We start from the raw sequence: 26,252 nt of genomic DNA on the forward strand, positions 1-26,252 counted from the left end.
CATATTTTTACTACTAAACACTTCAGCAGTCATCCCTTAGTTTTTTCTAGGTGGGGCAGTTACAGCCCAGAGAGGTCAGCTCTGGACTTGCCAAAAAGACACCCAGCAGGCCAGCACTGGAGTAAAGCAGCTCCTGCCCACTGCTCTTTGCTCTATGCAGGGGCTCTGCGCGTTTTCAGGTGGATTGAGTGAGCCCAGGCTCCTCCTGCTGAAAAGGTTTAAAGTCAGTATCACTTACATCCTCCTCGAAGGGGGCTGCCCTTCCAAACATCTCTTGAAGGCATTAGGCCATCAGCTTCAGACTTGGCATCTTGGGTTGTGCAGAGACGTTTCACCACCTCGACATTTTCTATAACCTGATTTGACTACAGCTCCAATTTTTGAAACTTGCTCTCTTTCACTAGGGGCAGATGATAGCAGGTGCTCAATTACCCGTGAAGTTCACAGAACTGGAGAAAGGGCACACAGTTAAGATGGATGTATGTCTGAGAAGTTCTGTTTCTTCCAGGAATCTCCTGGAGAAGTAGCAGGAAGAACAGCATGGGGGCGTAATGGGAACAGGCCAGAGGAGGAGGCGGGGTGGAGTTCCGCTCTCTCTCATATGCTACATTCGGCTCATCAGGGACTCTGGCGCAAAATGCAGCTCCAGAGTATGAGTCCATGGAACCCAAGAATGAACGCGAACCCATCTGTGGTTCTGCAGGTAGCCCCCTGATCTCACTGGAAGAAATATGTGTTAGTGTCCCTTCGAGGTGACAATCTAGAATCCTATTATCTCCAGAGTTAGACGGTGGCACACAGTGGGTGTGGCTATGTCATATACAAGAGATCCGTGCCTGGGTCTTAGAGCCTTTTTTTTTTTTTTAATGGAATTCTGACAAATAGTGACTGAAGACCATGGGACCAGGTCCCCACCCCCACCACACCCCATGTGTACTTCTGTCATAATCAGGCAGAAAACTCTGCCATCCTGCAGGGGAATCCAAGTCCACAAGCCACCAGACACGATCACTGTTTTAGGGAGGGAGAAAGAGGGCAAAGCAACGTATGAAAAAAAATTGTTTATTCAGTGCGCCTTTTATAAAGCAGTTGATGAAGCAGACATCTTGGTATTGGCCACACCATTCACCGAAAGGCACAGTCCACGAGGGTACCGCAAAAATCACCACGGTAGAACAAAAGCAAGGAATCCACATTTTGCATTTAGTGTTGTTTCATTGCAATTGAATAGAAAAGGTTAAGGACTTTGAAACCAGGATCTTTGTAAAAGGCAGCCTCCTGCAGTTGTAACCCACAGATCCATCCCCAAAGGAGCACAAACTGTGTGAGAGATTATTTTTTCAGGGCCAAAAGAAATAAGGCTCAGAGTCTTCAAGTGTTCACATTTCACTTTTGACCATTGGAATAATGAAACATTCCAGAAGAAAACCTACATGTTCCAATTGACTGGCACCTCCAGCCATGCCTTTGGTTTGCCAACAGGTCTGACACTGTGGGAGAAAGTGGTATGCAGACCTCGGGCGTGGGGTTTGGGGAAGGAGGACAGAAACAACCGGCTCCAGACAGTGATCAGGACCCTGCACTCATGCTTCCAGGCTCGGTTAGAGAAAGACTGAGACGATGAAGATATTCTCCAGCACAAGATTGGGAGGGGAGGGGTATAGAGCCACGGGTGCTGCTGAAATCCAATGCCACTGATTAGCTGGTTTTAGTGCCCAAGAACCTTGCATCTCCAGGGTGCTCAAGAAGGTTGTGCCCCTAGTCAGAAAAATCTGTGAATTGCTGTCCCCTTGATCCCCAGTGGCCTCTGTTAGCTGCTAGGGCAGCAACTTCCCCGGGAACAGCGGAGGAGAGGGCATCTCTGGCTGGTGAGCAGGGAGGCTCAAATGCCAACAGACCCCACCATGGCTGCATGTGCACCCAGAGTGCCCCAGTGGTCCCAAGCATGGCCATGAAGACCCCCAACCAGCATTCCGTTAGCTTCCCAAAGAGCAGGGACTGACTGGTATTGACACTCTTGGGACATGTCACAGCAACATTGTCTCTGGGTCTAAAGATAATACAGTCTTCAGTGTCCAGTTAGTACTGAAGATCTTGTACTAAACAGTAAGAATCTGAGTACTGGAGTTTCGGTGCATGCCTCTCTTCTCCTTGAACACCTAGACCATGTGCATAAATGTGTGGGTGTGTACATGTGTGCATAACGCAGTGTGCAGGGAGGAGAGGACAGTGTATAGAGAGAGTGAATCTATGGCTTTGCGGAAGTGCGCCTGTTTGTATTACAGTCCAAAAAATATGTAAAAAAATCTTTTTAAAAAGTGCCCCAGAGTACTAATGAGCTGGCCAGTCCCCATCAAGTAACCTCTGATCTAGAACATCCTGTATTTAACAACCAAAGGTAGTTTTTGGGCACGGTCATATCCTTCCTAAAGGCCGAGAGGACACGTGAGAATGTGTTTACCAGGTAAATAAAACCTTTGAGACCTTTGGTGAATTGCTCTTGTAAATAAAACACAACAGTGTGCAGCCACAAGACTTCACTTGTGCCTTTCCTAGAGCGGGATGGGGGGATTACCACCAGTAGCATCTTCGTCCAAACTGGAAACATCAACTCTTGCGGAAAAACTGAGTAACTATTCCTCCTAAATGGTGAGTCATGGAGAGAAACAGAAGTTCAGGGAGATTCTAAGGAATTCATCCTTCCAGCTGGCCACCTCTGAATTCGGTTGGTTAACATTTCGTTGTTGTTGTTAACTTCTTTCACATGTTCAATTCAGTGGTTTTAGCATATTCTAAAAACTCACCTACCATCATCACTAATTCTAGAAAGTTGTCATCACCCCCGCCCCAAATAAAACCTGGCATCTATTCGCATTCACTCTCCATTCAGCCCAGCCTGCAGCCCCTGGCCAGCACGGTCCTCTAACTTTCTCTATAGATTTGCCTATTCTGGACATGTCACAAAAACGGAACCATACAGTATGTGGCTTTCGGCAATGGCTTCTCCCACTTGGCATCATGTTTTCAAGGGTCATCCATGTTGCAGCATGTGCCAGGATTTCATTCCTTTTTATAGCCAGATACTATGCCACTATACACACAGACCATATTTACCCATTCATCTGTTGATAGGCATCTGGGTAATTTCCACTTTGGGCTATTACAACTGATGGTGCCATGAACATTTATGTACAAGTTCTTGTACTTGTGTATGCTTTCATTTCTCTTGAGTAAATACCCAGGAGTGGCATTTCTGGCTCATATGGTCATTCTATGTTTAACTTTTTGAGGCACAGCCAAAGTATTTCCCAAGTGGCTGGACCATTTTCTATTCCCACAAGCGATGTAGGAGAGTTGCAATGACTCTCTATCCTTGCCAGCACCTGTTAGCGCCCATCTTTTTGATGACGGCCATCTTAGTGGGTGTGAAGTGGCATTTTGCTGTGGCTTGAATATGCATTTTCTTAATGAATAATAATATTGAGCATCTTTTCTTGGGCTTATTGGCCATGTTTATGTCTTCCTTGGAGAGGAATATTTATTCAAATATTTTGCCCCTTTAAAAAACTGGCTTATTTGTCTTTTTATTGTTAAGTGGTGAGAGTGCTGGATATATTCTGGATAGGAGTATATGATTTGCAAATATTTTCTTCCATTCTGTGAGGTGTCTTTTCACTTTTTTGACAGTGTCCTTTGAAGCAAAAAAATTCTATACCCCATTTTTGATGAGGTTAATTTATCTATTTTTCCTTTGCTTGTGCTTTTGAGTATCATATCTAAGAAATCATTGCCTAATCCAAGGTCACAAAGATTTACGCCTATGTTTTCTTCTAAGAGTTTTATAGTTTTAGCTCTTATGTTTAGGGCTTGAAGCATTTTGAGTTTATTTTTATACACAGTGTGAGGTAGGAGTCCAGCTTCATTCTTTTTTTTATTGAAGTATAGTTGACGTACAATCCTATATTAGTTTCAGGTGTACAACATGGAATTCCAACAATTCTATGCATTACTCAATGCTCACCACAGTACACTTACTGTGTCACATACAACAGTATTACAATATCATTGACCATATTCCCTGTGCTGTACTTTTCATCACTGTGACTTACTTGTTTCATAACTGGAAGTTTGTACCTCTTAATTCCCTTCACCAACTTCATCCTTTTGCATGTGGATATCCAGTTTTCCCAGCACCATTTGTTGAGCAGACTCTCTCCCCTACTGAATTCTTTTGCCACACTTGTCAAAATTCAATTGGCCATAAATGTGAGGGTTTATAACTGCACTCTCCATTCTATTCCATTGATCTATTCCATTGATCTACATGTCTATCCTTATGCCAGTACCACACTCTTTTGATTACTGAAGATTTGTAGTAAATTTTGAAACCAGGAATTGTGAATCCACCAACTTTGTTCTTCTTTTCAAAGGATCATTTGGCTATTCTGGGTTCCTTGCATTTCTGTATGAATTTTAGGATCAGCTTATCAATTTGTGCAAAGAGGCCAACTAGGATTTTGATAAGAGAATGCATTGAATCTGTAGATCATTTTGGACAGTACTGTCATCTTAATAATATTTAAGTCTCTGATCCATGAACATAGGATGTCTTCTTCAGTTTCTTTCAATGATATTTTGAGTTGTCAGGGTATGAGTCTTGTAGTTCTTTTGTTAAATTTATTCCTATTTTATTCTTTCTTATACCAGTATAAATGGGATTATTTCTTAATTTCATTTTCATATCGTGAATTGCTAGTATAAAGAAATACAACTGGTCTTTGCATATTGACCTTGTACCCTGAAACCTTGATGAATTCATTTATTCGTTCTAATGGGTTTGTACATGTGTATGAACTCCTTAGAATTGTCTACATACAAAATCATGCCATCTGCAAAGAGCTTTACTTCTTCTTTTCCAGTCTGGATGCCTTCTGTTCCTTTTTCTTTCCTAATTGTTTCATGCAAATATTAGCTTCTTAAATATTTTCAACCCAAGTTTTAATCAACTGCCTATACCAAATGGCTTCATAAGGGAATCCCCTGTTCCTAGGGCCACCTTCAGACATGCTGGTGCCCAAGGATGCTAGGATGGTTCCATGCAAAAGTAAAAGCACTCTGAAGTCAGGAGGATATTATCACCACCCTCCACATCTGAGGTCCCACTCCCGTTCCTTATTCTGAGCTCAGAACAGTAAGCTTCCACACACCTGTCCTATACTCACCAGCTTTCACAAGACCCCAGAATAAAGGACTAAAAAGATACTGAAGTGAAATGACAGGTCCAGGAGAAAAAAAACAACCCATGCACCAGCCAGAGGTGGGAGTGGGGGCAGGGTATATAAACACCCGTAGGAAGCTAGGGGAGACCCAGGAACTGTCTGATGGCTGAGTCATCCCATCATCTTCCACCACAGAGACTACTTCCCAACCCATGCCAGAATTTCCCACCCCACTCAAGCTACCCCAAGGTGTGGAAGGGTGCAAACTGAAAGGTACCTTATACATACATGCACACGGCCACCAAGGGGTGGACTGTCTACGTCGGCACAACCTGAGCCACGGGAGGCAGTCCTGGCCCAGCCCAGTCACACCATGGATGGCTGAGAGCAGCTCCTCTGGCTGGAGCTGTGGCAGCTCAGGACAAAGGTGGATGAGTTGCTCTTTTTGCTGACGCTGGTCTCTCCCGGAGGGTTGCCCTTCAGGTAGCCAGAGGAGCAGCAGAGGAAACGTTGTACAAGTTCATGGAAGAGGTGGCCCGTGAAGAGCATGTAGATCCAAGGGTTGCAGCAGCTGTTGAGGCTGGCCAGGAGCATGGCTATGATGAAAGCCGAGGCTGAAAGGAGGATGGGGGTGTGGGGGGAAAGGAGAACAGGCCATCACTACTGGAGGGTCATCATCATTACTTGAGAACAGCCTTTCCTAGGTACCAGGTGCTGGGTCACAAGACAAAGAAGTAGAGAGACAAAGTCTGTCTGCCTTCCATATTGTGGCTCTGGGCATGTGCTTAGCCTGCCCTGCCCCCCACCCCCCCACACACACCCAGCCTTCCCAGGCTCAGCCCAGCCCTAGAATGCTCCCTGTCCTTTCTCTCATCAAAAGAGTACCGCCAAATGCTTCTGTATGTAGGAGCTGCATTCGTCACGGCCACCTGTTCATTCATAACTCACCCAGCAAGTATCCAGTGCCTACGACTCCGAGTGCCCAAGAGCACAGTCTGGAAGCTGCCAGACCGAGTTTGTAGTCTTGTTCCACCAGCAACAAATTACTTTAGTTCCTCAGGAGACTGCTGTTTGCTAATCTTTCCATGCGGATAACAAGAGTATCCAAACCTCACGGGAATACTGCAAGGATTAAAAAATGCCTGGTACACAGTAAGTGTCCAATATATGGTGGCTGCTATCGTGACCATGTGCCACACACCAGGCTAGGTACTGGGGACACAAAAATAAAATGAGCACCACGGGGTGGGCATGATGCGGGTCAGGTTGGGCAGACCAAGGAGGGGTGCGACTCTGAGCCAATCATGGCCAGCCCCACAGAAACCGGCATTTGAGCTGATACCTTTAGGATGCTTATGAGTTTTCCAGGCAGAGAAGGGAGGAAGGGAGCTCCAGGCAGAAGGAACAGCCCAGGCAAAGGCATGGTGGCAAGAAAGCGTTGCCATCTTTGCAGTTGAGAATACTGAAAGTTCTGTACCCCTCAGAGTGCTGCTTCCACACAACAAATCAGACTTACACAGGAGAAAAGTTTACCCTGAAATTATTTAAGGCACTGGGCAGAAGCCATTATACTGAGGATTGACTGTGTTCCAGGCAAAATTAAGGATCAACTTCAAGACATTGCTTGTCACAAATTCAAGCTTCAAGAGGAAAGAAAAATTCCTAATCCTGGGGCGCCTGGCTGGCTCAGTCACTAGAGCATGAGACTCTTTCTTTCTTTTTCTTTTTTTTGAAGATTTTATTTATCTATTTGTCAGAGAGAGAGAGAAAGAGCACAAGCAGGGGGAGTGGCAGGCTGAGGAAGAAGGCTCCCCGCTGAGCAGGGAGCCCAATGTGGGACTCGATCCCAGGACCGTGGGATCATGACCTGAGCCGAAGGCAGACGCCTTAACCAACTGAGCCACCCAGGCATCCCAGAGCATGCGACTCTTGATCTTGGTGTTGTGAGTTCAAGCCCCACGCTGGCTGTTGACATTAAAAAAAGAAAGAAAAGAAAAGAAAAAGAAAGAAAAGAAAAATTCCTAATCCTACATACTTCCAAGTAGAGGAGGGGAAAAAATCTGAGTTTCTTGTAATAGACTTCAATCTGACAAACTGCAGATATCTCCCACCAGTGGAGGAGAATGAGCAATCCCTCCAGAAACCTGCAAGAAAAACAATGTACCCAAGAATGCTGCTCACAGCCACCTCCTTAGCAGTGAAGGCAGCTACAAAAAGGCGTGGAAAATCTGCTGGTCTTTGGTCTTTTCTGCATGAAGTTTTCAAAAAATAACTCCAGAATTCTGGGACACCTGGCTGGCTCAGTCGGAGCAGCATGCGATTCTTGATCTCAGGGTTTTGAGTTTGAGCCCCAGGCCAGGTGTAGAGAAGACTTAAATGAATAAGTAAATAAAAACTTAAAAACAATAAATAATGCCAGAATTCAAGAGCTAAATCCAGGAAAGGATTTCTCACAGGGACAGTGACAGAGGCAGAGCATGGAGACATTTGTCAGCAAAGTCACCAAGCACCAAAGGGAGAAGGATGATTGTCTGCAAGATGAATGTTTGGTTCTCAAAGTGAGATCCCTGGATCACCTGGGAACTTGTTAGAAGTGTAAATTCTCAGGCCCTACCCTAGACCTACTGGACCAGACTCCTGCGGGTGAGGTTCTGACCCACACACGAGCTGGAGAACCACTGGTCTAATTCCTTGGTGCACCTGTTGGCACAAGAGCAAACTACAGCAGATAAAACCAGAAAGTCTTGCACAAGAGAATCTTTAGGGAAGCAAAGGAGTAGCATCTAATCCTTAGACTGAAATAGTAAAGAATAGGAAAGTGAAAAATGGGGGGGGGGAGGGAAGCCAATACTGTTCGTTTTCTATAAAAGAGAATGAAAAAAATATATGTTTGATTTGGATGGCTAAGAAGATGAATTTAAGTTTAGAAATTCTGGTGGGAAATCACCAAGACTAAAAACAGGATGTCCTCAAAATCATAATTAAATGTATAAAATAAAGGAGGCAAAATCAACACATCAAAAGTTAGAATTTAAAAAGGGCATTGAGAAGTAAACTACCAGACACAGAGGCAAGAATGCAGGCATGTAAGGACAGGAAACGAGGTAGAAGGACATAGCAGGAATGAAGCTCACACATGCACAGGAAGGCACCACCTTTTCCTTAACTGTATATAGTTATAACTGTGTCTTTTCTCTTAAGCTATTTGCCTGGCTTTACATTTATATCATTTAGCTTATTTATCCTATTTAAAAAAAGGTATACAGAAACATCAACAACAAAAAAGGAAACAGTTAATGAATTCCCAAGTCACCACGTGGAGATTTCCTACTTCCCCGTGAGCCCGGGTGGGAGGAATTGGGACCAGGGCCAGCTTCTCTGCCCCCACCTGGTGGCCAGAGATATGAACGATGGGCCTGGCTTGGCTCCCTGGGGGATGGATGACCCTCTCTAAGCTGAACCTGCTCCTGTCAGGTTGCCAAAGGCTAAGGGTACAATTAGACTTTTAAAAATCTGGCAATATCCTAACCATCAAGAGACAGGAGTCCACAGTGGTGGAAATGCAAGCCATCAGCAGGGAGGAGAGCTCTCTGGGAATCAGAAACAGGCTGTGGAGGACATTACAGAGGAAGGAAGCAATAGGAATGAAGGCACATAAGTGAGAATGTCCAAGAACATTCAGGGACTGCCAGAGTTGGAGAAAAGGAATTTCACGGGGAAAGAAATGGGAAAGAACCAGGCTGAGGAGAATCTTGAATGTAAGCCGTCTGTTCTTTAGTCTATAGACAATGGGGAGCCCTTGGTGCTTTCTGAGCAGGTGACGGATTGATTGCACCTCACCGGCTCTCTGCACTTACTGGACCTTGTTTAGACCACACTGCTGCCCTTTCTGCTTCACAGGGCTGCAGACCAACAGGAACAGAACAAAGCACGGAAAATACTGTCCTCACGATTCACGATGTTGTTTCCAAGCGAGCACGGGGCAAGGTAGCAATGCTGACCATGGGAATGACTGCTCAAGCTCGCACAGGACCCTCTGGTTTTCAAAGCAGACTCATCCCCATCTTATATGTGAGGAAAGGGAAGCCCAGAAGGGAACTGACTTCCCCAGGGACACACAACACGTCACCCTGTGTTTCTACCTTAAACTAATGAAGTCTTTCCTTTTCAAACTAGGTCAGCATGCACACATGTCAGATTCGTACCAGTTAGTGAATCCTCTCTGTCTGAAAGCAAAGACACAGGCTTGCCAGGCAATTACTCTTAGAGTGTGATTTGAGGGACAGAGTCAGAGAGCAACTACCCTTTGCCCACACAGTTAGAAATGCCCCTGGAGGCTAGGTATTGCCTGTTCCCAGTGATGGTCTTTTATAATCTAAGTATATCTGGGATGGTAAACACATTACCTCCTATCAGATCACCCTTGTTCCTAGCAGAAATGTCTCCTGGCCTAGGCCAGGGACCAGCAAGCTATATAGTTTGGTCTATGGAGGCCAAACCCCACCTGATGCTTGTTTTTCTAAATAAAGTTTTATTGGAACACAGCCACACCCATTCATTCATATATTGTCTATGGCAGCTTCTGTACTACAAGGACAAAGCTGAGTACCTGTTCCAGAGACCTTATACCCACAAGCCTAAAAGAGTTACTGCCTGGCCCTTTACAGAAAGCTAGCCAATCCTTGATGCCTGGAAGAGGGGCAGATGTTAAAAAGCGGCTGGAAGGGCTCCGAAGGGCAGGGAGAAACCCACAGAGCAAGCCCTGCCCACTTCTCCCCACACTACCATGAGAAGAACCGGGTGATGGCTTTGCTTTCAAGTTACCCAGACACGGCACAAATCCTGGCTTTGCCACTTTGTACCTGGTGTGTTCTAGGGCGAGTCCCCTAACCTCTCTTCACCTCCGTTTCTCCATCTGTGAAATGGGAGTAATAAAAAGAACTTTACAGAATCATTGCCAAGTTTCATTAGACAGGATGCCACGTACTCATCATGATTCCTGGCACTCGATAGAAGTAAAAACTTAATGAACTTAGATATTGCCATTATCACTACCATGATGTGTACACGCCCAGTAAATGCTACTTTTCTTAACGATAACAGAGTTAACGCCAACCCGTGTGAAACAACGGGGAGAGGCGGGGAGAGGCTGCTCCCTGGGCTGGGCTGTGTCTTGGAACCTGAGACAGCCCGGGGGATGAGGTGGGGCCAGAGGGCACAGGACCCACTGGTTTAGCTTCTGGAAGCTCTACTGCCATATGGCAGTGTCCATCCAGTGCGGCTCTTGGGCCGGACCGCATGGCCAAGCAGGTCAGCTTATACGTAGATTCATTTCCTGGCTCTAGAGGCCAGCACCACCAGTGTAACCAACAAGCTCATCTACCCTTCTCAGCTAGCTGGTGACTTCCAGACGGGTTGAAACAGACTGAGACAATGGGCCATCTTCAGGGAGAGCAAGGGGGTGCCGGGGCTCCACAAAGTCAAAGGTGTGCTGAAACGATGAACTAGCGATAGAGGAGAATGTTCTTGCCTTATTCCATCTTACTTGGGGTCCTGGGAATGTCTGATCTCGCCCTGTAGATTTCAGTGCTAAGATCCGTTTTAACTCACATGCAAGCCTGGACATACGCAGCTGGGGGACGCTGCTGTCTCGACACCGCAAACTGCCCTCTCTCCTTTCTGCTCGGGGCATTCCAGCTCCAGGTTCTGGGGCACGCCACCCTCTGGTGTTCTTCTGTACTGAAATCCTTACCATGTGGACTGTCTGTCTTTCTTTCTTTCTTTCTTTCTTTCTTTCTTTCTTTCTTTCTCTCTTTCTTTCTTTCTTTCTCTCTTTCTTTCTTTCTTCTTTCTTTCTTTCTTCTTTCTTTCTTTCTTTCTTTCTTTCTTTCTTTCTTTCTTTCTTTCTTTCATTTAAGACAGAGTGTGAGCATGGAGAGGGGCAGAGGGAGAGAGAGAGAGAGAAACTCAAGCAGTTTCTTGCTCCATGCCCAGCGCAGAGCCAGACTCGGGGCTTGATCCCACAACCCTGAGATCACGACCTGAGCCAAAATCAAGAGTCAGCCGCTCAACCAACTGACCCACCCAGGCGCCCCAGGACTGTCTTCTTTCAAAACACAGCTACCCACAGGTAGCTGCTGGTGAGGCACCACTGAAAAGGTGACTCAGAGTGGTGCCACCTCAAGCTGGGTCTAGCAGGTCTGCAGCGGATGCCGTGGTGCCCCGAGCCGAGGTCTCGTCTTAGGACCCAGGGGCTCATTCCCCAGCTGCCAAGGAGCTGGCCAGTGAGGCTCTCGGCTGAGTTCCTCTCGGGGCACTGCCTTTGGCCAGAGCAGAACACCCAGTCCCAGGAGCAGCCTAGACCAGTCCATGCAAATATACAAAGGTCCACTCCTTTGCCTTAACTCAGGCTTCTCTGAAGGGCCGTCCCTGCTGGAAGCTCCAACCCTGGCCCCCGGCCACATGTTGGACAAAGCAGAGCAATGATGACGTCGGCGCAGAAAAGGAGGAGCTGAAAGTTAGAATCCACCAACTCCTCCTAAGGTGTGGTCTGCTGCCGGCACGTCCTCTGGGGCCAGGAGGGTGGGGGAGCGCTCAGAGAGGGGCCGCCGTGGAGCACTGACAAGGGAGGAGCCAGGGACACAGGATTCAGGCACAAACCCCTGGGGTCTGAATCCTCCACCTAATCCTTCTTTGAGCCACATCTACCATATGAGCCTTAACAGCCTTTTCTGTAAATTGGAGGTGACACTTGTAAGGACTTTGAGAAAACTGGAGGGAAAAAGTGTAAAAGGGCTTTGTGAATGGCAGTGTTTATTCAGGTGATGGGTATCATTATTAACAAATAGGAGATATTACCAACCGCATCATTTTTTAAAGCCCAAAGTTTGGAGGCTTCTTATCCCAGGTCAATTAAAGAAAGTGTCCTTTGCCTGTTTTTCCATGACTTCAAAAATTAAAAAAAAAAAAAATTAAAACCCAGAGCCCTGGGGTTGGATGACATGACACCAAAGAAACTCCTGATCGTCCATCTGGAAAAGCTTACCCGGCCAGTGACATAAGAAACCCAAAAGGGAAGGTGGCTGCAACCCTGGGGAGGGCAGGATTTCAGGGTCTCCTGAAGGTGGGACCCCACCTCTTCTGCTTGCTCCCCATAAAAATAACATTCCTCCCCAGGACAGAGCCCTGAGTGACGTAAACTTCTCTCTCTGGTCCTTGCCAAAAAGGGGGAGGCACTGGTCCAGGGACTGGTCCTTACACCTGCCTGGCCACCAGCCTAGGGCTTTTCTCGGGGGAAAAGGAGGAGGAGGTCAGATGTTCTAGCATCCTTTCATGCCCTGTGCCTGCTGCCACAACACCAGCCCTGGGGACCTGCTCTCAAGGGAAAGACAGACGTAGAAGACAGCACTCTATTAAACACAGAGGCGCAGCACTGGGAGGGCGGGCTGGTGGGCCCAAGCCTGGGCACTAGGGGTGATCTTCAAGTGGGGGCTCCTAGGCGCCAAGCAAGAGATGTGAGCAGAAATGACCACCCGCCAAAAGCCAGATCCCTTGCTGGGCAATTTTACCCCCAGGAGACAGACACAACTCTGTATTTCCACTCAGCACTGTGATTCATGGAGGGGTGGTGGGTGGCAGAGGGCCACTTGAGGACGAGGACGGTATGCCCCAAGGCGTTCCACCCGCCTACAAGCCTGGCTTTACTCAAGCCCCAAGAACTCCCATGTTTGGATTTCCCGGCACCCCCTCCACCCTGGCACCGAAAGCTCAAATTAGCCCCGAACAGCTGATGGGCAGGTGGCCAGGGCCTCTCTGGGCTGCGTTGTGCCTGAGGCAACTAAAGCATTTCACATACATTTCAAAGACAGACGGCTTAGCTAACATCTCTCCTCCGAGTCAAATCAAGCCCATCCACTTTTATAAGAGGCCCTCGCTCCAGACACCACTTACTTGGTTCAAGGACCCCCCCACCAGGGGATTGGGAATTTGGGTTTAAGTACCTTATTCCTAGAGGGGCTGTGTAAGAATTTGAGAGCTATAGTCTACGGAAGCCTTTTTTTTTTTTTTTAATGATTTTTGAATGTACACTCACATCAAGATTGAATACTAGTATGTATTGTAGAGTGCCTTTTTTGAAAAGACCACAATTTTACAACATTGGAATGGTTTTAAAATTCACAGATATGTGATCACCCCATGCATCATAAAGCCAGGGTTAAGAGCCAAATCTGTGGGCTACAGAGCTTTAAGTGAGCTTCTATTATGTCACTGCCCAAATCTGGGGGACATGTTGAGTGCACTGGGCTGGACCTAAGGAATAACCACATTCTGGAAGCAGAAGAGCTAGGGCCTTTTGATAAACAACCAGCCCTTCTCTACCCTGCAGGGAACGACAGACCGTGCAGGCAATTTCAGCCACAGGTATGAAGGCAAACTGCACATTTGATAAAAGAGGTAAGACATTAAAGACTTCTATTCAATATGTAGTCTATGGGCTGGCTCCATAGGCATCACCTGGCTGCTTGGTAAAAATGCAGACTCTTGGGCTCCCTCCCAGACCTCCCTAATCAGAATCTGCATTTTAACAAGATCCCCCCTGCCACATGATCTGTGTGCTCACTGAAGTTTTAGAAGTATCCCTTCAACAGGGAGAAAGATAATAATAAAGTAGCCACCCGATGATGTCAACATGGAATGTGCTTCTTTGCATAGCCAGCTCCTACTCATCCTTGGAAACCCTTTTCAAATGTTGCTTCCTCTCTGAACCCCTCCCGATGTTTTTTCCTCCAGGGAGACAGAATCAACGGCTGCCTCCTGGGGCACTCACCTGGGGGTGATAAATAAACACTGAGAGTAAATATCTCTCTTACTGCGGCATCCCTCCACATCGTCATTACTTACGTTTCCAGACTTGTGGCTGGGGGCTGGGTGTCATTTGTGGAAAACAGTTAAGAGTTCTATAAGGGACTGAACTGAAGTGAAGCACGAAATTAGCAGACAGGAAGTCCTGAGAGAACTGCTGAAAAGGCATAAAGGCAATCTCCCTGCTTGACAAGAGGAGGGGGCTCTAACACCATGAGTGGATTCTAGTGCAATTCCCTCTAGGAAAATCAGGTTCATACTCAGATATCCAGGTCTGGTGGAGAGAAAGAGAGAGAAACGGAATGAGCAAGAGTGACAGTTCCGGCGTGAGGTGTGGGCCACGGAGGGCAGAGGCCCGTGGTACTGCAGCATCTGGCCGTGGGGGGGGGGAAGTGTCAGCTCCCTTCAGAGTGGGACAGGAGACTCTGGCCACGGCTGCCCCTCTGTGGGTGGCTGGGAATCAGGATCACAGGAATCAGGGCTGGGACTCGACTGCCTGGTTACACCCCCTTCCGGCTCATCCCTTAGGCAAGAGTCCCTGCGACTTCTAAAACCCAGATCTAGAACCTTCCCACCTCCCCTCCTGCTGCCTCCTCCAGGTAAGGCTTTAGTTTCTCTTTACCTCTTAATGCTGGTTTGGAGCACCGATGGGCTTGCTACCCGTCCTCACCGGAAACTGCAGCCCCTCTGCTAAAACGGTGCTCCTGAGCTCACGACAACTCCCACCTCCAACGGCACTGCCCCAGCCCAGGACCTGACAGTCTTGGAATTTCTCTGCTTTTTAAAGCAGACGTTGGGGGCGTCTGGGTGGCTCAGTTGGTTAAACGTTTGCCTTCGGCTCAGGTCATGATGTTGGAGTCTTGGGATCGAGCCCCGCAGTCGGTGCGGGCTGCCTGCTCAGCGGGGAGCCTGCTTCTCCCTCTGCCCCTCCCCTTGCTTGTGCTTTTGCGCGCAGGCACTCTACCTCACACGCTCTGTCTCATTCTCTCTCAGATAAAGAAAACCTTTAAAAAAAGAAAAAGCAGGGGCGCCTGGGTGGTTCAGTCGTTAAGCATCTGCCTTCGGCTCAGGTCACGATCCCGGGGTCCTGGGATCGAGCCCCGCGTTGGGCTCCCCGCTTGGCGGGAAGCCTGCTTCTCCCTCTCCCACTCCCCCTGCTTGTGTTCCCTCTCTCGCTGTGTCTCTCTCTGTCAAATGAATAAATAAGATCTTAAAAAAAAAAAAAGAAAAGAAAAGAGAAAGAAAAAGCAGCCATTGATTGAGCACTTACTATACGCCAGGCACTGTGCCACTCACTGGCAGCCACAGCCCCCCGCCCACAACCTAAACGCTATTCTTAACTCCAGAAAACTGGGCTCCGGGCAGGTGTAGTCAACTGCCCAAGGTCACGGCTGCCACTCCTTCGTGCTACACCTCGGGACCCAAGGGCCTGACACCAGCCAGGCAGGAAACGGGGTGTCGCTCCCAGAGCTCTGTCGCCCACCTTGGCCTGACTGTCCCATGTTTATGCAAATGCCAGCTGTCGCCTCAGGAGGGCAGGTGAGGAACTGGGACAGCTCCCTGCAAACTCTCCTCACTGGAGGACTGAGGTATCAAAGCAGAGGTTGTGTGGACAGGACCCCTGGGACACAGTAATGACTGTGTGTAGAATGGATGCACTGGCCTTCAGAGGAGGAAGGAGACCCCGGAGGAAGCTGCCAAGTTGTGCCCCGCACAGCTCCTGGGAGCATCTTCTCACAGACCGTGAGGCAAAGGACACCCCCTTGGAACTGTGCCACAAAGCAATCCACACTTGGACTTGGCCTTTGAAGGATGGGTCTCCACAGAAGAGACTGGAGTGGGCATTCCTATGGTGGGAACAGAATCAGCATGAGTGCTAAGCAAAAGGACCCTGTGGGAACTGGCAAGCCGTCAGGGGTACACAAGGCAGATTGGCCAGAGCCCAGGGCGGAGGTGAGGAGGGTGCCCTCATTCCTTAACTATTAGCTCAGGCCACGCCTCCATAGGGGGTCTAAACCAGCGCTTCTCAACCAGGGGCGATTTTGCCCGAGGGGACGTTCAGCAATGTCTGGAGACACTGTTGGTGGTCACGACTGAGGGAAAGGTGCCAGTGGGAACCAGTGGGCAGAGGCCAGGGATGCTGCTAAACATCCCACAGAGCCCTGGACAGTCGCCCTCCCAACAGGGGTTACTGGGCCCAGAATGTCAGGAGCGCCGAAGTTGAGACACTCTGCTCTCAACCAAAAAGCTGCTAATGGAAAGGAAAGTACCACCACGAGAGGTGTGGTTCAGCTAGGATGGAGGGGTTAGCAGTTAGCAGGGGAGCTGAGAAGCGCAGGCTTTGAACCCAGAGTGCCCAGAGGGTGGTGCCCTGAGGGCGTAGGCGGCCGGGCAGGGGGGGGGGGTGTTGTTGGGTGTTTCAGCAAAGAGAGCCCAGGAATGTAAAGATGTTGGGGCCACAAAGAGGGTGCAGGGCTCTGGGGCCAGGGCAGGAACCAGCTTTCTAAAAGCACCCAGGAGATCCCAAGGCCAAGTGTGGAGGACCACCTTGAAAATGCTAGCCTGGCGAGGAGGGGCGGTGTGACGGGGCGGCCTTTGGTGTGGGAGGATGTAGGTTCAAACCCCAGCTCCACCCTTTACTCAACAGTGTCCTTGAGCAGGTCTTGCCTCTCTAGGCCTCAGTTTCCTCCTCTGTAAAATGGGGACAAAGCCCCCTTACCTTGCTGCGTTCGGGTGAGGATGAGACGTGGGGCTGGGTACTCAACAAGTGGGGGTTCCTGTTAGCAACTACGCTAACTCCTCATGTCGCTGAAGCCGATGCCCACAGAGGGTGTCCTGTTCTATCCCCACTGTTCAGCTGGGAGTGACAGAGGCCCACAGATCACCCAGAGACTTGCCCCAAATCACAGAGATGGCAACAAGACCAGGTCTCTGAAGGGGGCTCTCACCACTGCCCAGTGCTGTCTCCCGGGACCGATGAAGTGGGGGCCGGGAGAGCACAGTTCAGCCCCCAGCCAGCCCCTGCCCCTGGGGGTAAGCCCCGTGGGGTTCCCTTCACTTCCATCACTTGTCAGTGCAAAGAGGTGGGGTCATCAGGTGGGCCAAGCCCTCAGGCATCTGACCGGCCAGCCCAGCCTCTCTAGAGAGGACCTAGAGCTGGGAGAGGCCTGCTCTGCCGCTGACCTCCTGATCCACAGACCCCCACAGCCTCCCCACCCCCCTCAAACCTCCATCAAATGGAAGAAGTGTGCAGCAAAGCCTCACCCAACAGATTTTTTTTTCTGCTATTAATCAAACCTCTGGGAGGAGGGGGGATGTGAAGTCACCTGGGACAGAAACCCAAAGGGAAAGCATTCGCATTTGCCAAGAACATAACTCACAACTGCTTAATGACAAGAGTGTGGTTGTTAACTGTCCATCTAATTGCAATTTATCCCCAGAAGGGCCAAGTTCAAGAGCTCTTCATGGCAGAGAATGATCTGTCCAATCTCCTCCTGCCCTCCCTCCCCCACTGCTCTGCCTATCAATGGCTCACCTGAAGGGGAGACTCTCCGAGGTGCCTGGCCCACCCAAACCTTGGGCACAATATCCTTGAAAAGGTGAGGTGGATAGGCCACACCGGAGGGACCACAGTTCCACAGAAAAAGGGAGGAGGAGCTGGGAAGCTCATTTTCAGACAGGGAAACACTTAACACCAGGCCTCCTGTGCATTTCCACCTTCTTCCTGGTACAACACTCCTGATAGATGTTTGGTTGCCCCCAAGTGACTGGGCGCTCACTTCCTCACCAGGCAGCCAGTTCCGGTGTTGGAGGGCTGCTTAGAAGATCCTTATTTCTCTGAAGTCCAAATCCACACACACATCCCAGCCCATCTCGAGCACCTTTCTCTTCCCACATCCCTTGTATTTGCTCAACCAGCATTGGCTGAGCTCCTAATGGGTGCCCAGGCCTGCGCTTGGCATCGGACACACACCAGTGAGCAGGACAGAAGGTGTCCCTGTTGTGACCAGGCTCACAGTCCAGCCTTAACAAGTTTCTCCTCCACATACCAACTTCTCTGGACGCACTGCCTATTGTCTACGGGCTCTGCTTCCCTCCCGCCCCCCTCCGCCTGGGCTCTCAGGAGAAAAATGACCATCTCCTCCCTCAGGAATACCTGCCAAGACTTTCAGAGTCAATCCCAAGAATGCAAACAAAACTCATAACAAGTAGAATGGGGGAAGAGGAGAAGACTGACGTTGATCACATGGCCCCCAGGTGCCACGAGGCACTCCATGTCATTCTCCTAACAACCCCACAGGTAGGCTTTGCTTCCTTGATGACACACAGGAGGAAGCTGAGGCCCAGAGAGGTCTAACAGCTTGCTCAAGGACACACAGGAGAAAAGGACAGGGCAAGCTCCAAACACAGGCCAGCCATGTGCTTCTTTCCCTGCACAAACCATGCAGGGTTCCACAGTGCCTGCCAGCTGTCCTGGCCCACCAGACAGGTCCCTTGGTCCTTCTGCAGTCTCTGTGCACTGGAGGTCCCCACCCTGTTCTCTGGGCATTTTCTTGCTCCCATGGAAATCAGCTGGTTTGAGAGAAAAGGGGACTATTCTGCATATGGCTCATCTATGAAGTGTGAGTGAGATTTTTTTTTTTTTAATTCAAAAGCTTCTCCCCTAGCTTCCAGGCACCTTCTGGTGAACAGAGAGGAGACACGAATAGTGTTCTGCGCGGACGGGTGGCAACCACGGCCCCATCAGCCAACCTGTCCCCCCTCCTCTCTCATCTCTGCCTACTGGACCAGGAATTTCACAAAAAGTAGAGCTGGAGACTCAAAGTCAGCCCCACCACAAACCAAGCAGCATCAGTGAACCCCTGGAAATACAGACACACCCCCTCTCTACCTCCTCCCTCCCAACTACCCCAGGTCCGAGTCCTTGGGACAAGCAGCAAAGCAAATCCCACTGAGTTCAAGGTGAAAGGTTGGCGCCAAATCTTTGACAGTGGAATTTGCTTGTGAAGATACATATGGGGCTGGTCCACCCCCGCCGTGGGTGTCTGGTCTCACCAGCCTCACTAAACCAGGGCTCCAGCAGCAGGGGACTGCTCTGGGTGGGGAGGAGCTCATTAATTACCACGATGCTCCTCTCCCTTTTCTCTGTTTTTCTTCCGAACAATGGAAATATTGAAATTGAGAGTTTCCTTCTTTGCTCTGGCTCTTAGAGAAAGGAAGCCCCGTGTGCGGCTCACCTCTACACACAGAGCCTTTATTATTATTATTACTATGATTATATTATAATCTTCCTATCCTTTCCTCCCCTTCATCCAGGTTTCCTTGTATCTACTTTGTCTTGCCACAATACCTGAATCTTTGTGGCCAACCTCTCATTACTTTTGGAGCAAAGTGAGCTCTAAACCCATAAAGGTGGCGCTTGGTGTGAATGAAGGTGTAGGAGGGAAAGAAGTCCATCAAAGGAGAGACGTGTGAAAGGAGCGCCTGGGTTTGGAGAGAAGGCCAGGGCGCACAAACCCTCACGGAGGCAGGGGCTGTGAGGCTGGCCAAGGGCCACGCGGCCAGCTGCCAAGGCAAGCGTGCCTTCTCCAACCCCTCTGTCAGCCCATGATCTGTAGCCTGTGGTTCCGGAGCTTCTCCTTCCCTCAGAGGTTTTCATGACAAACCAATGCCACATGCATCCCACTCCCTCCACCTCTCTCTGTACCCACCAGCCCGGGCCTCCCGGAAGAATGTCTGGCTGCTCTCCTGGGCTTCCTGAACTTCCAGCCTCCACCCCCCAGGAGATGAGCAGAGCAAGGGGCCCAGATCTAGATATTTTGCATCTCTTCTCAATTCCCTTCCTCTTGGAAAGTGAGGGCTGTGCATTCCTTTCCCAGTGCTGATCCCAGTGCTCCCTCTAGATGGAGTCACGTCTCCAAAGGGACTATAAACACCATTATTTCTGATGGCCCAGGCTGCTACTTGTAATTATCCCAATTAATGCCAAGTGGGCACGGAGCTTGCGGTCCACTCAGATCCCCACTGCAACCCTGAGGCCAGGGCATGACTTGGCCAGGCTGGCGACCAGAGCCCAAGTCCTCAGTGCTTGATAGGCCCGTTACATGGGGACTGAGTGCCCGCTCCTCGCAGGAGTGGCATCATGAATCCCCTGCCGTGTTGTCTGCATTTGTTCTCTTCTCGGAGCACCCAAGACAGGGTACAGAGGAGGATGAGGGGGACCTGGGCTTTCCATGTGGCACCCACCCTTTCCTCTGAACTGGGAAAGAAGCAAAGGAACAGAGGGAAGACCTGAGGTTCCTAGAGTCTATTTCTCTCCCTGCTCCTGGAGCCTGAGAGCAGGAGCCTGGCTCTACCGAAGGGAAATCCTCAGGGGACCACATGTACCCAAAACACCTCTGGCCCCCACTTTAGTTGGGTGCTCTCTCTCTCAATCTCTCTCTTCCTGTGTTTTAAGACAAAGACATGGATTATCTGATGTCCTTTTAAAGCATAGGAAAGATGGAAACCTCACTCAGTGATTAGGATATGTGTTGACCATATACTCTCATTCTTTAGGGAGGAAAATAGGAAAAGGAGAGCAGGTGAGGGGGTGGACAACAAGAAGTCATATGAAGAGGGGGTGGGGGAAAGAAGGAGGGAGAAAAATTCACCAGGGAGAAAAATGAGTGGGAGAGGCCAGGGGAGGGAAAGAGAGAGGCATGAATGAACTGAATGTTGAAATGTCCTCATTCTAAAAGCAAGACACTAAGGGTCAAAGGAGAGAAGGGGACCCCTCACCCAAAGTCCCACACTAGTAAGGGCTAGAGGGAGGGCTCCCCAGTATCTGCTCAGTATCGGTCTCACTTCCTCAAGGACTGGTGTTAGAGCTCCTCAAGACCCAGGTCTGGCATCTCTTTGGCTCCTGCCCAGGAAATAAGTGTAGCCTGATGCCTTAATTAGAAACACCCACTGCTGGCTTTTGCCCAGCCCAACTCCCTAGTTCTGTGTCCTTCATCAGAAGGCTGGCACAGGAGGAAAGAGCTGGGGTGGGAGGAGGAACCCCCAGCTCTAGTCTGCCTCCGATTGGCTGTGGGACCTGGAGCAAGCACGTTCCCCCTCTGGACCCCTGAACCCTTTCTGCAACGTGGAGCAGGGCTGGCTCCGCTGCGTCTGCACAGCAATCCTCCCCCGACACTGCCGGAGCCTGCTGTACCACAGGTGCTCCGTATGTGCTGAGTGATAGTTGCCCAGGCCACTAAGAAAAACGCTAGGTTAACAGGCAGGGCTGGGTAAAGCCAGGAGTCTGTGGTTCTGGAAGAGAGCAAAGCGAAGTTATCCAGCTGAACAAAGGGAGATTTCAGCTTCCACGGGATGGGTGTATTTTAGACTTCTGAGAGCAGGAGTGATTATATTTAGAAATGGGACATTTCTGCAAAAAGGGTAAAAGCAAACCCCTCGATCTACTCTTAGAATCATTAGAGTCACCTGCATCCCAGTGCAGTGCTATGGGCTTACCCTCAAACAAAATGTCTGTCATTCACCATCACTGATCATCCCTCCTGATCTTTGCAGATAAGCTATTGGAATTGTGTGCAATGAAGGCAAAGCTGCCTGGAGCTCCCAGCAGCCCAGCGCTGGCCACAAGCCCCAGGACCCAAGGCGCTCTCTGCTCCCCCAAGCTCCCTCCCCACAGACCAGCCCATTCTACCTTCTCCTCCAGGTCTTCCCCACAGCGCCCTCAGCCCAGCACTCCACAGTCCTCCCATCTGGAGAGCACATTCCCTCCCTACAGAAATCACCCAGCCTCCCAGATCAAATTGGGAAGTTTGCATCTTTGTATTGGGGCTCCCATCCTTTTACCGCCCCTCCCCACCCCACAGGACAAGCAACCGAATCTGGCCCTGGGCACCCCCAGCCACCGCAAGCTGCCCAACCACCCCCCAACCCCCGCACTCACCTCTCCGCCTTTCGAGACTCACCGCCTCCAACAGGGCCAGGGGTTCAGCGACTCGACCTTACATCCCCACAACACCCTGCCCCGGACCTACTCAGGTACTCAGTGCCAAGCTGGACAAATCAAATAGCCCACCTCCTGCTGCCCTCATCCAAACCAGACCCCCTGTGCTCAGGTTGATTTGAACTTAAAGGGGAAGTTCGACATAAAGTAAATTTAAAGTGGTGAGCTTGAGCTTGGACCGCGGTTCGAAAGTTACTTCCACCACTCCTAACCAGGTGGGAAAGTCAGTTGAACCTCAGTTTTCCCGTCCATAAAAAGGAACCATAGGCCCCATATGTAGCCCAAGGACTGTGCTAAGGACCTTGTGTGCATTTTCTCATTTCATCCCCCTGATGAGAGCCAGTACTTTCATCATTATGGCCATTTTACGGAAGAGGAAGTCAAGGCTCAGGGAAGTTAAGCCCCAAATCCCTTGGCCAATGGATAATGGAGCCATGACTCAAACCCAGCTCGGCAGGATTCCAAGGCCCGCATCCCCTGCACGAGATCCCCAGAACCCTGTCGGTGCGGAGGAGGCAGGACGGGGACCCCGCCCCGCCGCGCTCCCTCCTCCGGGTTTCCCGCCAGCGCTACCTTCCTTGGGCGCATTGGCGTCCCAGACGCTCCACATCTGCACGAAGAAGAATGGCGTCCAGCACACGATGAAGGCCAGCACGATAATGAAGGTCATCTTAACCGTGCGGATCTTGGCCTTGGAAATGAGCTTGACGCTGCTGACGCGTGCCAGAGCCGCGCGCCCCGCGCCGCCCGCCGCCGCGCCCTCCGGCCCCTCTGCAGCCGCCGCCGCCGCCGTCTTGAGTCGCAAGTTCTGCCAGATCTTGAAGCTGATGAGGCCATAGCAGGCAGCGAGCACGATGACAGGCACGATGTAGACCGCGAGTGTGATCCACGTGATGTAGGCCTTGGGCCCCCACGGCTGGATGAAGACGGCCCAGCAGTCGAAGACGCCGTCGGCCACCTCGCGCAGCGAGAAGATGTGCACTTGCGGCGCGCTGGCCACCAGGCAGCCCAGCCACGTGGCGAGCACGGCCAGGCGGTCCGCGCGGCGACGCAGCGTCCGCAGCGGCTGGCAGATGGCCAGGCAGCGGTCGAGAGACATGAGCAGCAGCAGGTAGGTGGAGGCGAACATGCCCACCACCTGCAGGTACTTGACCAGGCGGCACAGCAGGTCGGGCCCGTAGAAGCGGAAGGTGATGTCCCACAGCAGTTGCGGCAGCACCTGGAACACTGCCACCACCAGGTCGGCTATGCTCAGGTGCTTCATGAAGAAGAAGAGGCGCGAGTGCTTGTGGCGCGTGGTGCGCAGCGCCAGGAGCACGCACGCGTTGCCGCTCAGCGCCAGGAAGAGGATGAGGCACAGCACGGCCACCTCCACGCGCGCCAGGGCCTCGTTGCGCTGCGGGGGCCCGGCGGTGCGGTTGCCTTCGGCTTCCGGAGGCGCCTCGCTGCCGTTGACCGCCTCCGCGCTCCAGTTGGCCACCAGCGCGCCCTCCATGACCGTGGCTGCTGCCGTGCGCCCCTGGTCTTCAAGCCCTTTAAGGAGTAGTGCGGCGGGGTGGGGCCCGACGCGCCTGGGGGGGGGGGGCGGGGGTGGGGGCGCTCCTCGGTTTCCACTCCCTGAGACTCCGAGGGCCGATTTGCTGGTCCGAGCCTGAAACAATCCAGAGGCCCCTGTGAAGACCAAGCACTTATCTGCCGACGCACGTGCGGCTCAGTTGTTCCCTTCCCAGGAACCCCACATTATTTGGGACTAGGGGCACAACCGCCAGCCCGGCGGTGTTTCAGCCGCCACCCCAGAAATCCCCGTTTGAGGTACCTCCTCTGAGCCACTGGAAATGAGCGGGAATCTACCAGACTGCCAGTTTCTTAATTTTAAGTCACTTGTACTGGGGGAGAGGGGAGGGTCCTAATCACTTTACTCCGGGACTGGGCCTCCTAAACAGGCCACCTCTCCCAGAGAGCCCCAAAGCAGCTGTCCGCCCCACCCCACCCCCGACCCTCAGCATATGCATCTTCCCGCAAGACGCCCCAAACAGCCATCTCTCCTTACTCCAGTTACTTCCTCCAGAGATCCCCCCAAACAGCCACTTGCTTGGGAAACTCCAGCTCAGAACCATCCCCCTTCAACCTCCTATTTCTAAGACGTTTCGCATCCGCTCTCACCCCCGGAACTTCCACAACGACTGCTTCGGTGGGACCCCCATTCCAGCGGTCTCTCCTGGAAGAACTTCTGTCTCAATACCTACCCCCAGGACGCCCAACTGCTGTTCCGGGAAGCCCTCCCATGAGAATCCTCCCCAGCCCAGCTGCCTCAGGAAGCCGATGTGGTCTTGGCCCTCGACAGTTAAGGGTTCTGCATCTTGATCCTAAGCGGTCTCTTTGCAGTCTGTGGGAGCATGGGGAGTGCCTCCAGGTGCCAGGGGCGCGAGGCACCCCACCACCTCCACTCGGGTTCCAATGGCTCCCCCAGCCCCAGCCAACCCGTCTACCCGTGCGCAAGACCCAGCTACCTGCACCCAGTCCTCCAGCTGGCCTAAAGTTGGCTCCGCGGGGAAACTGCACCGCCGCGGACAGCTCCGAAGACGCGTGCGCTCCCAGGCCAGGTTGGGATGGCGGCGGGCGGCACCCAGCCTGACACTATCGTGAGGTCTCAGACTCGGAAGCCTCAGCTGGAATTCCCCGCGCCGCACCTAACTGGTCACCGGATAGGGACAGAAGGCGAGCGAGGAGCGCAGCCCAAGCTGTGCGCGCTGATAGCGTCAGGATGCGGCGCTGCCTGCTGGCGGCCCGCTTTTCTGCAGCCTTGGGCCGGGGCTGCACCACCACACGTGGCCGCTGGGAGGCGCGGAGGGCCGGCCCCGCCAACCCCTGCCAAGCCGGGTTAAGTCGCCCCGGGTTCGCCCCAGAGCGGCAACAAACAGGCTTCTCTCACAGTGGCTTAAAACTGCAAGAGGGAAGGAGCTCATAAATAACCCGCATGGTTTCTTCCTTTCTTGGTTTGGAAGCTTCTGACTCTCAGGCAAACGGGAAGCTTGAATAGCGGTGTTTTCCCCTGAGTAGATGGTGATGACGTTGCAAAGGCATTTAACTGACATTTCCCAAACATCAGGTTAATTTCAGCACTTATTTTTCCCTCCCGGGAGCCTGATGTACTGGATTTAGCAGTGAATTCAAGTAAGTCCTTGCTTTGGAATACTTTTGTTCCTATACCCATTCCTGTGGAACGAGAAATGCCTTCTGTTCTAATCAGCACTGGCAGAGGGCTTCATTCTTTAGGTAGTTTTAGGGGAAAGATCTCAAGAAAAGAAAAGAAAAAAATCTATCTTCATTTTAAATTGATTCTTTTCATCTGTGGCCTGAAGCTTTTTCTACCTCTTTGCCATGCTTCGAAATTAAAATCCTACATGATGCCAAAGGAAGATGAAATGTTAAAGACAGCTTCCTCTGACTCCTAACTCCTTTTCTATTCTAAAATCGGGGGCGGGGGGTGTTAAAGTAATTACAGAGGCCAAGAATTAAGGCAGGAAAAAAAGGTGAGGATTCAAAAATGAACAAGGCTCTTTAAAATTTAAATGCATACTTCCTCCTGACATTTCCCTTCTCCCTCTTTTAATTATGTGGAGAGAATTGAGTTAGTCAAAGACCAGGTTTCCTGAATCCACAATTACAGCCCTGTGCCAGGACATCCTAGGGACAGACCATTAATTACTCCATCCTGGTCCCAGGGTTCTAGTTGAGTGAGCATTCCAGGATGGGCCTGGGAATTCCAGCAGCATTGGGAAGAGGTGAAAGTTGTCTTTTTCTTGCCCTCGGAAGTTGTATCATAATATCATTAAAAAGCAAAATTCAAATGAATAAAATTTAAAGATCTTACTGGCTTTATTCAGCAATTCATGAATCAGGCAGTATCCCATCTACTAGATAAAAAGAAGCTAGGATCTCATCCTTCTAGTTTTCTGGAATTTGATGATCTATGCCATCTGAGAACCTAATTCTAGGAGGTAAAACACACCTGCCCCACTCCATGGTGGGACGAGGGAGGGGTTTTCCTTAAGCACCCCCTATGGGATATATTATATCTACCCATCACCTTACCTATTGTACATACCTATCAATAAAATGTGTTGAGAAAATGATTAATGGAGTCCCCAAGAACATCCCCCAGTAAATTA

General features: G+C 50.6%; 1 protein-coding gene across 1 annotated transcript; it reads right to left on the reverse strand.

Annotated features, from left to right (window-relative positions):
- Nucleotides 1-1,046: 1,046 nt before the first annotated feature.
- Nucleotides 1,047-23,641, reverse strand: OXTR (oxytocin receptor). The gene is made up of 2 exons (XM_006736571.3): nucleotides 22,654-23,641; nucleotides 1,047-5,833 (listed from the first exon to the last, which is right to left on the reverse strand). The coding sequence occupies exons 1-2, from the start codon at nucleotides 23,573-23,575 to the stop codon at nucleotides 5,586-5,588; spliced, it is 1,170 nt and encodes a 389-aa protein (XP_006736634.2). The 5' UTR covers nucleotides 23,576-23,641; the 3' UTR covers nucleotides 1,047-5,585.
- Between the last annotated feature and the right edge of the window lie 2,611 nt (nucleotides 23,642-26,252).

This window comes from Leptonychotes weddellii, chromosome 1 (assembly GCF_054177405.1).
Source record: "Leptonychotes weddellii isolate Sample4059 chromosome 1, ASM5417740v2, whole genome shotgun sequence".
Lineage (NCBI taxonomy): Eukaryota > Metazoa > Chordata > Mammalia > Carnivora > Phocidae > Leptonychotes > Leptonychotes weddellii.